The 17,585-nt window shown below is 34.9% G+C and overlaps 1 protein-coding gene across 2 annotated transcripts in view; it reads right to left on the bottom strand.

Annotated features, from left to right (window-relative positions):
* The window catches only part of USP34 (ubiquitin specific peptidase 34), a 124,871-nt gene that overhangs the window by 33,758 nt on the left and 73,528 nt on the right, over nucleotides 1-17,585 (bottom strand). For both annotated transcript variants that reach the window (XM_030446954.1, XM_030446955.1), the window contains exons 35-47: nucleotides 16,555-16,637; nucleotides 15,286-15,326; nucleotides 14,227-14,351; nucleotides 13,098-13,250; nucleotides 11,808-11,912; nucleotides 10,638-10,693; nucleotides 10,420-10,540; nucleotides 8,050-8,233; nucleotides 3,226-3,389; nucleotides 2,172-2,237; nucleotides 341-487; nucleotides 205-261; nucleotides 13-90 (exon numbers count right to left, since the gene is read on the bottom strand). In XM_030446954.1, coding sequence (XP_030302814.1) covers nucleotides 13-90; nucleotides 205-261; nucleotides 341-487; nucleotides 2,172-2,237; nucleotides 3,226-3,389; nucleotides 8,050-8,233; nucleotides 10,420-10,540; nucleotides 10,638-10,693; nucleotides 11,808-11,912; nucleotides 13,098-13,250; nucleotides 14,227-14,351; nucleotides 15,286-15,326; nucleotides 16,555-16,637 — 1,380 coding nt within the window. The remainder of the gene's footprint in view (nucleotides 1-12; nucleotides 91-204; nucleotides 262-340; nucleotides 488-2,171; nucleotides 2,238-3,225; nucleotides 3,390-8,049; nucleotides 8,234-10,419; nucleotides 10,541-10,637; nucleotides 10,694-11,807; nucleotides 11,913-13,097; nucleotides 13,251-14,226; nucleotides 14,352-15,285; nucleotides 15,327-16,554; nucleotides 16,638-17,585) is intronic.

The following is a 17,585-nucleotide window of genomic DNA, read 5'->3' as shown; positions in this document are numbered from 1 at the left end:
GGCATTACTCACATAAATATTCTTCATATCAGCGACCTGACATCTTACTGTGTAGAACTCCTCAGCAGTCTGACTTACATGCTCACAGTCCTAAATTACAGCAGTGAAAGAAAAACAATGAAATAATCATTTTGAGGGGTTAAAAATAAAAAAAGAAGTTAAAAAATAAACTTGAAAAGATAAGAACAGAGAAGGAATACTTACCAAAGAAACAACATTATTTGTGATAACACCTCCAAACAGACTTTTCACTGTATTTTTCTGTGAAGGAATTAATAAATTCTGTCAAAGAAATCCCTTAAGTTTTCAAGCTCCCTTTTGCTCCCTCCTGGTAACTCACCAGTTCTGGAGACATTTCTTCTATTTTTGTTATTAGGTCAGTGAAGAATTCAGTCATATCTTTCTGCTCTCCTGTGTTCAGTGGCTGCTTATCCATGGTATAAGTTTTACAGAATGGCCTTGGATTGTATGCCTTACATTCACTTTCCTTTAGGTAAAAAAATCAAGCAAAACAAATCAATATAAATACTCACATTTTGAAGTTATACAAATACACTGAATATACATATACAAATGTCTATTTAAAACCACGCTTTTACATACAGTATCTCCATATGCATATCAGGCAACAAAGTTGTTGAGTGCTTAAACGCCTCTGATGAAAGGTAAAGCAGTTTTTCACTATCATTATATTAATTATTAAAATATAATTTTAAAATGGAATATTATTAGATAATACTTAATAAAACAAACCATTACAATGATACAACTTGACTGAAGATGTGACATGTTTAGTTTCTGCATATCTGCTCAGATACAAAATACAGTATCAGGAACATCAGCCTGTATTTATGGATTCCTGGACATCACTGACTTAAACCTCGTCAAGTGCTTAATTCTTATCCAGACTTCTGTAAGGAGTAAAACTGTATCATCTAGGTTTCAGCTGCAAGTCTTCAGTCAGAGGAAAGAATTTCCAGTATAAACCAATTGTTTAGAATTCATCCCCCATCCCACTGTCTTGCAAACTGGGAATGCACAACTTTGTTCTTGTAAACAATGATATTGATACTATTTTCTTTAAAGGATGTGTGATAAGACAGTGCTTCCTGTAAATATTACCTTTCTTTTGAAAGGTAATTCCTTCTTTTCTTCAAGATTTTAACAATTTTTAAACAATCTTCATATGATTTTATGTTCCTGTATTATTTTGTGCTTATGTAAATACCTAGATGTATTTTTTCTCTGATTCATGGGAGACACCACATACCTAAATTCCTTTGCTTTATTTCTCTCTGAAGTGGTTATGATTTTCTTCAAAAAAGTCAATGCCAAGAACCAAACTACTAAACTCTCAGTTTTATTTTTCATTATTTCAATGACTTTAACAACAGTGAACACCTGTAAATTGCCTCAATTTTGTTAGTCAATACAAAAACTTTTTAGTTGTTTTTTAATCTTTTATTTCAATAGAATAACCTTTAAAATTTTGGAGCAAGGAAAATGCAATTAACAACGCCAATATGTTTTATTTTATCACTGGGGAAACTAAAGCAAACAAATTGTTTAATGATTAAACCAAGAATAATGCTCAGAATGCTTCACATCATTATTGCATCCAAGGTGAAGCCTGACCAGGGAGCTCCTGGGCCACTCAGAGATGTAGCAATGTAAGTGCACAGGCTGTCCATACAAGGTACAGCCTGATAGCAGATACACCACGACTGTAACTAAAAAGCAGATTTGATTTTCACACTTGCAACTCACTTGTAAATCAAGTTCCATAGCTCTGGTAAACACCCTGTGTTCACCTGAGGATAATGTCAGGTGCGTGGTGGGTGTGAAAGTTTTTTGATGCTCAGACTGTGGAAGCTGAGCCTGATTATCCCCATAGATTCACTTCACACACATTTTTTAAAGAAAACAGTAAACAATCACTAACATTTGCAAGATGATGCTTGCTGACTATTGCCCAATATTAAAACCTATCTTAGATTATGATTTACACTGCCCCTTCCCGAAAACTATCACAACAATGATTTTCTGAGTAGCAGCTTTTAAGCGGATAAAACCTATTTAAGACATTCATTTACACAGCCAGTTACATTTTTCTTACTTTTTCTCTTTTAGGAAAATAGAATACTTTATAAAATTTCCTCTTTTGCACCTACCATTAAGTATGTAAACATTTTTTGGAGTTCCAGTAGAGTGGTCTTGTGTTTCATATCTTCTGAATACTAAGAGAAATTAATAAAAGCAGATTTTATCTTATTGCTAAGAACTTTCCAAAAAAAGCTTTTAAAAAGATGAAACATTCACCTTTTTAAATAAACCCCCCTAACCACTTTTTTTATGGACAGTAAAGAAAAATGATTGTGTACAAGAACCCACAACACTATTTCACTCTTATATATAAAGCACTGCCTACTAATTTTTTGTCATGTCTATATTAAACTTTTTTTTTTTTTACTGAAGTCTAGTTTCTAAAAATTTACTAGTAATTTTTCTAAAAATACTAGATATTTTGGAGCAGTATTTTTCAATTCATAGATATTGTGGGAGTTCTGATCAAACCTCTATAGAATGCAATTCAAATGCAGACCAGCAGCTTCCCTCTTTTATTTTTTTTATTTTTGTTTTAAATTTTTATTTACAAATGGCTAATTCTAGGTGATGCTGATAGCTACCAATAACTTAATAATAACTAAAAAACGATGAAGTCATTGCCAATTAGTATTTCACACATTACATACGCTCTGCTGATGTCCGGGACCAAACCAAGCTCTTTTACAACAAATAGCTTGAAGTAATAAATGTTTCTGGAAGTTAATGTATAGTAATTTACAGGAATTGTTTATAACTTTTGATAGCATAAGATACATGCTCTGGGACTTTTATAGACATTCAAGAAGAATGACATTTATTCTAATGGAATGGCAAATTGGGAGAAAATGAAAAGAAACTCATATAGCAACAGAAATAAGAGTTTGAGAATGCATTTTATTTATTACAATGCCACCTTAAGAACATATTACTAAACCTCTTCACTTCAGACATCAGCAAAAGAATCCAACTGAATAAAATGCAAACTAAAGTTCTGAAGAAATATCCTTTATCAATAAATAAGTCTTCAAAATAAGCCTATACTTCACCAGTGTTTGCTCTGCTCCTGAATTTCAACTTCTTCAAAAATCCACACAAAGAAGGTAAGGTCCCACGGCATACCTTTGCAGTAAAGATTGCTTGTCTGGCCTCTGGTATCATGTAGAGCTGCTGGATAGTGGATGCTAAGTAGCACGTTGCTCCAAGATTAGTCAGACCCACAAATCTGCATTCTGCACGAACATCATCATGTGGCCAATAATCCCACTTGTAAGGTGCATGGGAAGCTGGAAAAAATATGAATCACACATGCAGAAACTATCAATTCAAAGTACAATTTAATAAGACATAAATACAATTCTATGTTTACAGGCATGAACCAGACTGTACCTGCTCTTTAAGAAAATGCACTGTAGGTACATCGGAAAAATCACTTGATACAGCAATGAACCACTCTAGATGCCACACTACTTTGGGCTGCTGTGCTCTCTAAAACAGTATTCACGGCAAACATTATCTCTTACACTTGTTCTAGTGGTAGCATTAATATGTAGTAATTGTCTTCCAGCCTCTATTTTTGAACCAAATTTGGAAAAATTACATAATGTAATAAAAAAATCAAAAGCACTCATTAATTCTAAATATTAGCTGCTACACAGTTTTCAAATGTAAAGATTTTTTTGTAATGCAAGTGAACCACAGCTCTCTCACAACACTTGTACTGCCTAAAGCACTGAGAACATACTTAAAACTGATAAAATACAACACTTACAAGCTCCCAAATGTACTCCAGAAATTCCCCCAGCACAATAGTGACTCGTAATTTCTACTACCCATTCCCTTGCACCCCTGCGTCACGATGAAGGAAAATGAAGGAATCTCTGCACCCAGAGACTTGAAACAGGGAGCCTTCTCTTAGCATAACAAAGCCCAGATTTAGTGTCAGAGATAACAACACAGGAGGTTTATTTTCTTTTCACAACGGAAGCTGGATTCAGAATGACATCTACTGTAATGGATGCCGGGGCAGCAAAATATCTTTCTGGCCAGTACAAAAGCAGGATAGATGCTTATCATAGGTAAGATAAAAAAGTGCAGTGAAATAAAGTGCTTGGCTATACACAAGCTTGAATAAACTTGGGAGTAGTTTTTATAGGAAGAATGTTTTTTATTGCAATTCAAAGCCATATATACCAAAGGAATCTGCAATCTACAGGAAAAGCAGGGGTAAGCAAAAAGTGAATTGCCCAGAGGAAAGGACTGTAAAGACACTCTTTTCCTGTGAGTTTTCTATTCCTCTGTATTTCATACCAGATGTAGCAATGTATTTCTTAAGCAGCATAGCAATAGACAAGTTTGGCAAGTCTGACAGACTCTTCTTAATAAACCTTGTTCTGATATGGCTGCCAAGAAAGGGAAAGAATGGGAAAGTTCTTCTCATCTGCCAGTCAAGAAGATGGTAAGTAGACTAGACAAACCATTTGTAAGTGATTAGTACAGATTCTAGACACGGACAGGATTCTCTTTCTAGCATCCCACACAGGAGAATGGAATGGGGAATAATCACTTGAGCTGCAGAACCAACTAGATGACACAAGCACTAAATTACAGAGGAGCTAATCCAGTGTCCAAAGAAATGAACTGCAGAATACTTTCCTTGGTGTGCAAGAAATTTCACACAAAACCTTGCAATACATCTATAGCTTTGCTTTTCATCCCCAAGGATACCATCCTCCATAAAGGAGGATGTATGTATTCTACAAATAAATCAGCACCTCTTCTAAGTATATGTTCAGATACATAGAGAAAAAGCACAGAAGTATTCCGGACTTATTTTACAATCTACAAAAGCTATGTGGGTTCAAGATTTAAATTTTAAATTCTTAATTATTTTGTCAAAGAGTAAAGACTCTTAGAAGATTCTTCTCAATTCATATTATCCAGCTATAAATTCAAGGAACTATCTGGCACTCTCTGAAGAGATCCTCACATCTTCAGAGACCAGACACACAGGATGATCCATTGCACAACAAATAATTGTTGTAATCTTCATGTTGGCATTGGCATCAAAACAACTATTAGCCCTCCAGCTTCAAGTAGGGAAGGAAAGACTTTTAATTCTCCCGTTTCAACAGATCTCAGTAGCATGACCTTGTGTTACCCAGTTACATTGTGCTGATCAGTCAGTCGAAACAAGGCTTTCCTCCATGTTTAACCTCCTGAAGAAAGTAATTACCATGGCAAAACAACACGAAATTTCCTCCCTTAACTGAAATCCTTAAATTGTAACACCTTAATTCTCCCTTTCTGATGTAAGGGCTCAGCATCTATTACTCTACTTGTAGCTCATCAAGTTGTAATTACAAAGAAATCAGATGACTTCTTTATAGTTCATGAGAACAGTTGGGGATATCTTCCTCCTACTTCAATCTGACAAAGGGCTTTCAGGAGTTTGACAAGGAATTTCTCAGGAAGATCCCGTTTTCTTCTCTACCCTAGGATTTTTAAGTGACTCTTCATTTTGATAATAAAAGTTGCCCTTCTTCCTATGGATTGGAAATAGAAAGGTAAATTTGAACCTCATTTAGGTCTATCCTCCTTATTCCTCACTACCATTAAAGAAATCAGTATTTCCTCAGGAAGAGATAAACTTGTAACCAAGCTTGCAATATTCACAATCCATTTTAAGCAAAAGAATCCTGATTTTTTTCTCCTTCAAATGACAATGCATTTGTCTCTAATCCCACCTTCTGATTGTGCTTCTGCTCCAAACATAACATCAGACACTATCCCAAACTTCCAGAAAGCAAAGCAGCTGGTCTTTTCTTCCTCCTACTAATTTCTCCAATGAACCACCAAATGAAAACATTAAAATCAAAGGCAAGATGGAAATTTAAAATATTTTCCATAATATTTCTCCGAAGAATAAGAGAGAGAAAAGCCTAAGACTGAGACATTTCAAGACTAAAATTAGAGTGATATGCATAGTGGAAAAATCAAGCTTTAATAATCTTTGGATATCAATGGAATAACAAGACTTTAAACAAATAAGGTAACGGCAGACCTGTCACTTGCACATCAGAAAATGACAGTGGCACTCTGCCAGCTCTAGCAAAATTAACATTCATGAAACTGCGATACACTGAATATGGAGCAGGAGCACAGACCAGATGGCTCTGGAGAACTCAGGAAGGAACTAACAATTTAGAGAAGAGTATTCAGAAGAAAGCAATGACTATGGTAAATGTTACAGAAAACCTCAGCAGCTAGATTTACTGGGATTTGGAATGAGAAAAATACTAAACAAATAAATGAACGATTGCACCTGGAGAGATACAGACTGCCTCAGCAGAAGATGATGTACTCACAGCAAACAAATATCCGATATTTTCATAAAACATATTCTTCATAATATTTTCCCTAAATACTTTTTTGGAGGCTTTTTGGAAGGCCCCAGGCATATGAGTACAGAACAAAAAACATTATTATGATCAGATTTCTCTTCTGCTTCCCAAATTGTATGGCACTAAATTGATTGCATAGATTATAAAAAATTAATATCCTTAGGTTACAGGAATTTAAACTGGGCATCTAAAAGGAAATCTATCACCCTAAAAATGCATAATGAGAATTTGCAAGTCAAAGATAAATTATTAAATTCAATTTTTGTTAATTTACATATTACACACAGGAAGCACGAAAGCCAAGAGGAATAGCAAAATTGTATTAGTGCTGCATGCAAACAGCTGGGTACAGACTGACGTCAACTACAGAGATATTAGAGAAAATGTCTAAAAACATGACAGTGTTTTTAGTACAGTGAAGTTGACAGTGAAGTTGACAGTACCACAGTGAAGTTGACAAGCTTTGTATGTTACATAGTAACATACAATGTTTCTTCATGTTAGAAAGGGAAAACAGAAATTAAAATCCATTACAAACCAATGAAACATGTAAAATCCACTCTATCAATGTTATCTACGCTTGGTGACATTTAACAGGACCATACACTTACATAACCCATATTTAAAAAGAAGTAATTTGAACACTGTCCATGGGATTAAATCCACTCATTTGCTAGGTAAGCAAAGGATGCCTACATCTGACAGGGGTCTGGAGAATAGGTCTTATGAGGAGAGGCTGAGGGAGGTGGGGCTGTTCATCTTGGGAAGAGAAAGCTGAAAGGGAGCCCTGATATTTCTCTACAGCTACCTGAAAGGAAGTTGTAGTGAGCTGGATGATGGCCTCTTCTCCCTAGTGACTAGTGACAGAACAAGAGGAAATGGCTTCAAGTTGTGCCAGGGGAGGTTTAGAATAGATATTAGGAAAAATTTCTTCACGAAAAGAGTGGTGAAGCATTGGAACAGGCTGCCTAGAGGGGTGGTGGTCGCTGTCCCCAGGGGTGTTCAAACAATGGGTAGATGTGGTGCGCCAGGAGATGGTTTAGTGATTACAGGGGTTGGACTTAATCTTGAAGGTCTTTTCCAACCTTGAAATTCTATGACTCTATTACTGTGAAATGGTGGTGGATAAGCAGCAGAGCTACAAAATGGAATTTTAAAGGCAGTGACAGTGGCAACAATGTCTTGCTTCGTTCCTACTTCTGGAAAGTGGGACTGTTCAGTTTAAGTCTAAAAACATTCTGTCTCAGCTTTGCATTTCCCTGTTTTTATGTATGCATTCTTAAGAGTCATTAAGTGCAACTATTTCTGATGTTCTTTAGAAGGAAAGGGAAACTCCATGATTCAGTACTGTTCACAGTGATGGCTAGCTATTCCCTCATGAACACAGTCTTCAGACTGGAAGTCGACGTTACAAATACACTATTTCCTTTACTAAACCTTACAAAGTTGAAAACTCAAAACAAAACTAAAAAGAACCAGAAAATACAAGTGGACTAGTTTTCTGCAAAATGCTCAAAAGCCATATATGAATAAAAGTTCTTACACTGCATATGTTGTGCCATAACCCAGTTGTGGAGCAGCCTGTAGTTTTCCACGGACCCCTTTACCATTTCTACCAACAAGTCATAAGCAGCAGCCCTTGAAGAATGTGACTTGCATTTTGGCTGTTGTCTATCTTTCAAACTTGGCAGCAAGAAGAGAAGATTGAAGATGTCTCTCAGAAACTCCTGTAAAACAGTTCCACCAGCACATGTAGCAGCTTGAACACATTCTTAAAAGACAACAGTCACATATTAACAATCTTCCAGAAAATTCTGTAGACTTGCTACACTTCTTTCATTTACAGAACCTTCTGACGTATTCACATTCTCTATTACAAATTTCAGTAGCTTACTTTATAGTACATAAAGTGCACTGGAACAATATTATACCCTAAAAAGAAACATGACCACTAAAAAGAATGACAAATTATGCTTGATTCATGATTGATAATTTATTCTGACAAACCCCACACATGTACTTTTACTAATGTTAAGACTAGTTCCTCTTAGTGAAAGCATAACCTTAATCAGGCCACTCATTTGAGTTTTATGAATCACTTATTAACTGAAACACACACCAAATCATATACTTTGTGTACTGGAAGTGTATTTTGTACTGTTTCATGTTTGGAATATTAACTGCACTATAAAAGGCACTAACTCTAGCCCTTGGATGATAAATACATACTACGCACTGTTGTTTATCTTCACTGTCCCAGATGAATATAATGAAAACCAAAACAGATCTGTTTATGTTGCCATTTTAATTCCATAAAATTCAACCAAAAAAAAAAAAATATTAAAAGAATAGCAACAACAAAATTTGTAGAGTTCTGTAAGAAGAGATTTTCATATTTCTCCACAACTACAGCACCTTTAAAGAAGTGCAGAATGGTGAAAAGGCTTTCCTTCACCTCTCAACTATGAAGTGAGCATAAGAGAACAGAATTTATTAAGTAGCATTTTCAATAAATTTCCTTAAACAACCAGCAATTTATATTCATACTTCATGTCTAGGGTTGATGACATGATCCACAGCCTACAATTCTTTGCTTCTGTAAAATGTCCGCATTCTTAACAAACTGTATTTAATCATTAAATTGTATTAAATTTAGATTAAATTTAGTAAGTCACTTTAGATCTCTACATAATCAGAAAATATGTTCTCTACCTCTGCAGAATTTTGATTGCTTTTTCCCCCCCAAGTATGACTTTTTCAATTTCTTTTAGGGACAGAATTCTTATCCCATTTGTAGAGCACAGGCTACCAACCCAGTCATTAGACTTCATTCAACATTGTAATAAAAATAATTGGTCTTCCTCAGTTTCCCCAGTCACATATATTCAGTTAAGAAGCATTTTAATATTGAAAGGCAGGTTCTGCTATAAAATCTAACTAAATTCTAAATATTCCGAAAAAAGGCCTGCAGAGTGCACAGCAAAATGGCCATAAAAAGCCTTGTTCCAGTGTGCAGGGTAAGTCCTTGACCAAAAAAAAACCAAAAAAACCCACTTATAACTAGCACCTTATGCTTATAACTGAGTAAAATGGAGAGGTCTTTTCCTGGCCTGCATAGTTAGACTAAGTTATTCCAGATCTCTCCACACTTTGGAAAATGAAAAGGCATAAAGTGAAAAAAAAAGACTTGTAGCTAGTCTTTATGTGATTCCTTTGCATTCCTAACTACACATCAGGTGAAGATATTAGAATTCATCTGCTGTATCTGCTAAGCGGAGTTTTAGACTGTTCTTTCAGCTGCAGCCTGGAGCTGGGCTGCAGCTTTTTTTCAACTAAGTGTTTTAACCCAGCAGCCACTTTAAGGTGCCCCAGACTAGAAAAAAAGGAACTTCACAGATCTGGATCTGTCATTTTCTGATTAACAGTCTCAGTCCTGTATTTGTGCTGGCTGAATTCTGACATGTTGAAACAGAGAAGGCAAAGAACTATTTTTTATATATTTTATATATATTTTGCTCAGAGGTTAAATGCAGCCCATCTTATTAAAAATGTATCTCTGCTGTCCCAGAACATGGTTGAAAAGAAGCTGTTGTTAATAATTTTTAAACCACTTAATGATGATCAATATACTAAAAACATTTAACAATAGAAATTAAATAAATTTTCTGGTATGTAAGAGCTCTATCCTGAAATTAAATATTGTTAGAAAGGGAACACGCTGTATGTGCTCCTTCTTAATGAAGAACTTATGTATGTGCTTTTATCCATCACCCTAAGGCCAGAGATACGATACATTCTTGTACATTGAACCCTGCAATCAAAATAGTGGGAAAAAAGTGAAATGAAGAAAGTACAGCAAGAAGAGATTACACTATTTTGATCTCTTTGCAGTCTCTCCATGTCCTTTTCTTACCTGTCCTTCACGAGAAAATTTAAAGGGTGGTTTGTGTTTAATAACACTTGTTGCAAGACGAAGTAGTCCTGTAAGTCCATCATCTTCTATGTTACCATCTTGATGGTCAAGGATTTCTCTGCTATATACACATGACAGAAAAGAAATGTTAAAACTCTGTACAAATAGCAATGAATATAATTCAACTTACAAGTGAAATTGGTGTTAGTAAACCTTACCTCCGAATGCAGTCAGCAAGATGTCTCGCTAGTGCATCTAAATCAAGCAGTGTGGTCTGATTAAAAATGAAGAAAATGGAGTATAAAATATAATAGGAGTATAAATATAATCAGGTATTTCATGAATTACAACTTATAAGCAGCATTGTCTGAAAGCAAGGTTGGGCTTTGGGATGAAATTTTGTTACTGCACACAGAAAAACAGGAAAAATTAGAACTCACTATTTAAAGATACTTGAGACCTTTTTTAAAATCAGTGCTGTACAATGTTACTTCAAACGAAGTAACATTTCTTCTTTAAATTCCATATCCTACAAATATACTCTATCTACTGCACTGAAAAAAAATGGAACAGTACTGTTTTAAAAGAGAACTGTTTGTTATTTCTCACAAGAACACAGTTTGTTGTCAGAAGGCTGAGAAATCACATTAGCATTTCTTACTTGAGCAACATGCAGAAGTAGGCAGACTCAATTAATAAAACAAATGAAAGGAAACTGAGCAGAGCAATTGGGGGCAGGGGAGCTAAATTTTCACCTCTACTGGGAGCACCCAGAATTAGGAGAGGATAAGACTTCACCATTTTTGAGAATCTAGGATTAAGGCTCTATCTTCCTTCCCTTCCTATACTCTTGTCACAACACCAGAGAGATTTCTGTAGGAGCACCAATCAGGGCGCACAGTTGCAGAGTTTGCCCAAAAGGTTACTATAACTCTTTAGAGATGTTTAAAAGTTGTGATTAAATTTTCCAACCTGTGCTAAGTGACTATTAATTTTTTTTTCCTCTCACTTTTAGCCAAATACTCAATTACGTCCCACTTAGAGCACATTGAAATGATCACCAGTGACTATCACAGAGAGTGTCTGTATTCTGTATCTAGAGTGCCTATAGAGTATTCACAGTCTGTTACCTTCACCTAAGTCCACCCTCCTTGTGTATTATACCTACTTCACTTTCTTGAATCTACAGGTTCAATATCTGTTTCCTATGGCCAAGAGCTACTAAATACACATCAGAGAGTAGGAAAGCTGGGAGATCCAAGCTGTGAAGATCCAAGAGCTGTTCACAGCAGTTTGACATATCTTAACTAAAATGTCTGACACTGAAGTAGGCTGAATACCCAATTTTTAAAAAGTAAACATTCATATGAATGCAAAGCAAAGCCTACCTGACTTGCATCTTTGACATGTATGTTATCAATCAGTTTGCAAAGCAGCCAAAAATATTCCTTACAACCTGGTCGCAATACTGTTTCTTCTTCATAATCCTCTATCTGTGAAAAGAAATTGCTTTTGTTCTCAAGTATATCAGACAAAATAACCTTGTGTTTTAAAAAAGCAGTAAATCCAGTAAATGTTACAAGGATATCACTTTCTATAAGCCCCTATTTAAGATAAGCCAAGTACAAGAACAATGTATTTTACAATGCTGACAGTGCATTTCCTGTGAAATATTTGTTAATCTTCTTGGAAGCTTGTCTGGATGACCTGCCAGATACTTAAAAAAGTAATTAAAATAGTATTGACTCCACTCTAACCACTACAAATTGCAAAGTTTTCAGTCTTAAAATAGCCAAAACTTTGACTGAATTAATAATAAGATAGTGCAACTTTAATTCTAGAATCTTCTGAAAACTAGTCAAATAATGAAAATTCTTCTATACATTGCTTAAATTATTATTTTTTTAATAACAAGAGAGTTTAAAATAAAGCAAATTTAAACTGCATGAACCACTCTCCCCTGAAAACAAATTCCACACAGGGTCACAAGAATAAATCCTTTACAGACTCAAAATCCAGGTTCATACAGCAGCTGCCATACAAGTGCTCTCCTTCAGATCTACCTACACCAGCTGAAGTCAGCACAGCCTCCCCTGAGATGCACTGCTAGGTCTACAGTCCTTAACAGACTTTAGGCAAAATCAGTCCTTTTAGTTCAAACCACCTCTATTAACTTGCACATATTAACAGTGAGAACTCCTGAAGAAGCTTTAACAGCATCCACAGAATCTGATCAACTAGAGCTGTGAGGGCAGTAACACTCCAGCAGAAAACCAGTAGCAATTGACTGGGGAACAGTAACATTCCATCACAACAACAGAGGGTATGTACACATAAAACAACTTACTGTTATTTACATATAGAGCTACCTATATTTAAAAGGGAAACTGAGGTGCATATTGAAAACACAACTGCCCTAGCAGTGTGTTATGTTGACACTAAAATTCCAGAAGCATCACCCAAATGCTATTCTGCATTTCTCCAAGCACAGCCAAGCTCTAAATGACTGTAGTGTCACAGCCCTAACTACTTTTGTGAGGCTTCTGGAAGCATCTAAACCAAAAGTCTTAGTATTTCAGTGCATCAGAAACAGTATGTCAGACATAATAATAATGTGCTGCCATTTTTATTTTTATATTAAAAAAGTAAGTCTAAATAGATCTTTTTTAAGTTCTTACCCGGATTGGTTTCAGAGCTTGAGCATCTGGGAGAAATTTTAATAATGTTGATGCAGCCAGCAGCAGAAAGGATCGATTAATTGAATCTCCCCCATCCAGACCAGAGAGAGATAACTTGTATAAACCATTGCAAGATTCATGGCGAACGGCAGTCTTTATGAAAAATAAAATAATTGATTGCACACATTATTTGGATTATTTTTTTATTTTTTTCACTTTTTTTATATATGTACATATCAAGTTCCTGTCAGAACATCTATCAGGGTATCAAGGAACAACATGGCTTTCTAAAAACACGTATTGCAAATAACATATGTTTAAATTACTCACAGAAAAATGCGAAAGATACCATTCTAATGAAAGAACTGTTGTCTGTATCCCTTGTTATGTGTTAGGTATTTCTACAATTAAGACTACACACAGTTACTAAAATATCCTACCTGGGAAAATTAAGGAAATCTATGTGATGCTGGAACTTACACTTACTTATTCCTAACTATATGGTTAATGTGTTTAATTTCATTAGAAGAATAATTTTCTTCTTCCTTTAATTCTAATGAAAAATATCCACATACTATCTCTAATCCAGCTTTGCAACTCTGCACTCTTTCTGTTCCACAGTTTTTAAATGGAGTCAGCATATAAGCTTTTTCTGTGCTTGAGTAATAAAGCAACAGATAATAATTATTATATTATGTCCATAGTCCACCTTTAGACAACCACTAGTGAACACAAAAATTTTCTACTATGCATATATTTATGCAATTATCAAGTTTTTCTTACACCAGAAACTCTCATTTGCCTAATTTCATTATAAAAAGTATAGCTGGAAAAAAAAAAATGGGGAGGCATATTTAGCTAAATCCCCATTAGAGGGCACCACCTAGAAATTTCAACAAATTACAATGAATAAATTACCTTTAAACAGAAGCCAAGAAAAAAGATGAGTGTTGGTATTTTAACTACAAATTATTACTTCTGAAACAGGATTGCAAGTAATTTAGTCAGATCCTGCCTACTTTTAGCAAGAAATGACATGTTTTGAATTTAATGGTAGCTTGAAACCAAACTTAATCTTGTTCTGTATTATGCACTAATTAGTAGTGCAATAATCTCTCATTTAACATACCTCTGGAATAAGAAGGGTAAGTTTCTTTAGCCATTCTTGCAAATGATCACTGTCTGCCAGACTGGATTTCACCAAGGAACAGCAGTGAGCCCAACTCACCAAGAGCCACATTGAATAATGAGTGACTGAAAGAAAATGAGACAAGAATAAATCACACTGTAACTAGCAGAAGAGTCTTCTTAAGTTGAAGAGTTGCATAGCTCTAGAACATTTAACATTTATTTTGGTCATTCTAACATACAAGACTAAATCCTTACTAGCATAAAAAATACTACTTGAATTCAGAATTTTACCAATATGTTTGTTAAATACTAACCATTGTACTATCGATAACAATTAATTGTACTAAGTATTACCAATCTGGAGCACAATCCTCTCCTGCATCTCTTACTTGTTAAGATGTGAGCTGGTACTTAGCAAATGGGTTGCATCACATTTTAAAGAACATTTCCCTGGACTAACCAGTAAATATGCTAATTTCTTCTTAACAGCTAAAAGTAAAACTTTAGTGTGTGATCCGTAACACCTACTGAAAATTTAAGGTCATATACAGTAACATCCACAGTTTGAAAAAAGTGGAGTGGAAAAACTGAAGGCAGCATATAAGGAGGAGATAACTATGCATGTGTGCGCTGTACTTTTGACAACTACTTTGATACAGATTTAATCTGACACTTAGATCTTTTTAAAGAAACTTCCTTAAGAGGGATAAAGGGAGGAGATCCAAGAAATTCTGGGCCCTGAGTGATTTCTGTAAACCAGAATAAAGGTAACTATTGTTGTTGGTGTTCTTTGGAAGGTAAAAACACTGCTGGTTTTCCAACCAAAATGAGAACTTCTGGAGATGAGATTTGCTACAGTACAAAATTTCAATTCATGTAAAACAATTTCCACAGAAGGAAAGTCTGTTTTCCCACCTGGATTACAACAGCCCTAACACTACCAAGGAACACAATATTACAACATACTAATGGTGGAATAAAACAAACACGTGATTTGTTATATTCAATATGTTTTCATTACTGTAAATTTATAACATGGATTCTCTGCAGCACTAACCTTCATGTCTTGATCTGTGATCAGACTGAGCTTTCAACACCCTGAATAGGAAGAAGATAAAGCCATTTGTACTTTAGCACAGAATGTAACAGATTATCACTTAGAAATACAAGTACACACAAGCAACAACACAGTTCTCTTAACTACCCACCAAGAATACTAAAATTTTAATCCTAGAGGGACCAATTTCAAAATTAACAACACTAATAAAACTATTAAAATTTTCAAGTCACCCCCTTAAAATTTTACTGACTTGAAGACAAAAACCAAAAAAATACCCATAAAAAATACCCATAACCCCTTCTTTTAATCCAAAAGAGAGAAGATATAAAATGGAACTAAGAACTGACCCATGCAGAAGAAAACTAGTCTTCTTCATAGAGAACCACACTTTGAACAAACATTTGCAAACTTTGGACAAAATTTAAATGTTTGTGGTTATTTATTTACATTTTTATAAATTGCAATAGAAGATGATGAAACTAAAAACGAATAGTACATATTTAAAAATTATCCTGCAATTCAACCAGAAGTTAGGCACACTTGCAGATCTGGCTGGAAATAGTCTGAATATCCTGAACAATCTTTGAAAAATTTAAAGCACGCTAATCCTTACTTAGAGCCAGGTAATTCTACAACAACAAATGCAGCAAAAAACCCTCATCTCCCTACCATCAGTGTGACTCTGTCAGGATGCAGTCTTACACATAATTGAACTTCTCAGGACAAAAGGCAAAAAGGACAAAACACTGGTAGGCTGTTTCTGAAGGTAAACCTTTGCCTTCAATACATGTACACTCACTAAAACAACAAGGGCAATTTCAGCTGTAATAAGCTAATGTTATTAGGGTGGGAAAAGTAAGTCAAAACCAGTAGATGACTAAGCAGCTTAGAAGTGAATTTATTTTAATTTCTCCTTTGCACTGCCTTTAAACTGAGAATGCTAATTGCTACACACAAAACAAAGAAATAATTTTGACATGAGAATTTATAAGAGCACAACATATCCATCTTGTTTCTCTATGTCTTACATCCTGCCCATTAAGAGTTCTTGCCACTCTCCTCTCACTCATCCTGTAAGGGTAGGAGGTTAGGAGAACTACCAAAAGAGGTAACTTAAGAAAAGCAAGTCTAATGTCTCTAGACTTAAGTTTCTGATATGGGTGTTAATGGGGACTACAACTGAAAGAGCTAATTACTTTATTAAAAGCAGTGATGAAATTGTGCACACTTGATTAACTTTATTACAAAAATAAAAAGATATTGTACCTAGGTGCCAAGTTGTCATATGTATAAGCAACTGACATAAGTCGCTGAATCAAACTGGTTCCCTGGACAAGTACAAGAAACACCTTTAAAAATTGAAGTCAAAAGAAAAAAAAAAAGAAAGAAAGAAAAAAAAAAACAACAGTTAATATAACAACAAGCTTTTGATCTGTTTTTAAATTATATACACTGTGCGAATCTAAAACAAACCCACCTGTGTAGAGGGAGCAAAAGACAAACCATAGCATCTCCATATTTAAAACTTCTATTGTTTTTTTTTATTAAAGTAGATCTAAAATCCTGGGCTTCATTGACTATATCTAGGTGCTAAAATTTCATTCTATTTCTCTAAGAAAGACAACTTCACTGAACAGAAAAATCAAGCCTCTATTCAATACTTTTAAATAATTTTTTTAAAAACCATAGACTAGTCACTTCCTTTAAAAAAATGTTAGGCTTGAAGAGACAGGGTTGATGATGAGGCCGGATGTGTAAATTTCATCTATTTCTTGCAATCAACACATTCTGTTGACTACACAATCACTTTAATTATTCAACTTTAGGAAACTTGACAGGCTACACAGAATTTTTCAAATCAAATTCTGAACAAAGTCTTTAAAAATATTTAGAGACCAAGTCCACCACAATAAAATATTCATCAATTGGCAATTAAAAAATTCAAACCAGTTACAGAAACTGGTAGCAGCATTTACACGCAGCCACTGTTAAAAAAATTTAATGAATTTGATAATTCCCTTTTATCACAGCAGCTTTGACAATTTATGCATGCATTTTGTCAAGAATAATACTTTTAGAATAGTTAAAGTCCTTCCATGTAAAACAATGACAAATGGGAAGTTTGGCTCCAGCTCACAGTTCAGATATACATGTTTTGACAATCACAGCTGATCCTGTGCCCAAGAGCAAATGATTTACAGTGAACATATCTCTGATGCCAAAATACTGCTGATTAAGTGTCAGGCTTGGTGTGCATTAGGAAATCAGCAGGCGAGAATCTGACAGGAAGGTTCAAA

Source organism: Calypte anna, chromosome 3 (assembly GCF_003957555.1).
Source record: "Calypte anna isolate BGI_N300 chromosome 3, bCalAnn1_v1.p, whole genome shotgun sequence".
NCBI lineage: Eukaryota > Metazoa > Chordata > Aves > Apodiformes > Trochilidae > Calypte > Calypte anna.
The sequence above is the reverse complement of the archived record's forward strand: the minus strand, read 5'-3'. Positions and strand labels throughout refer to the sequence as shown.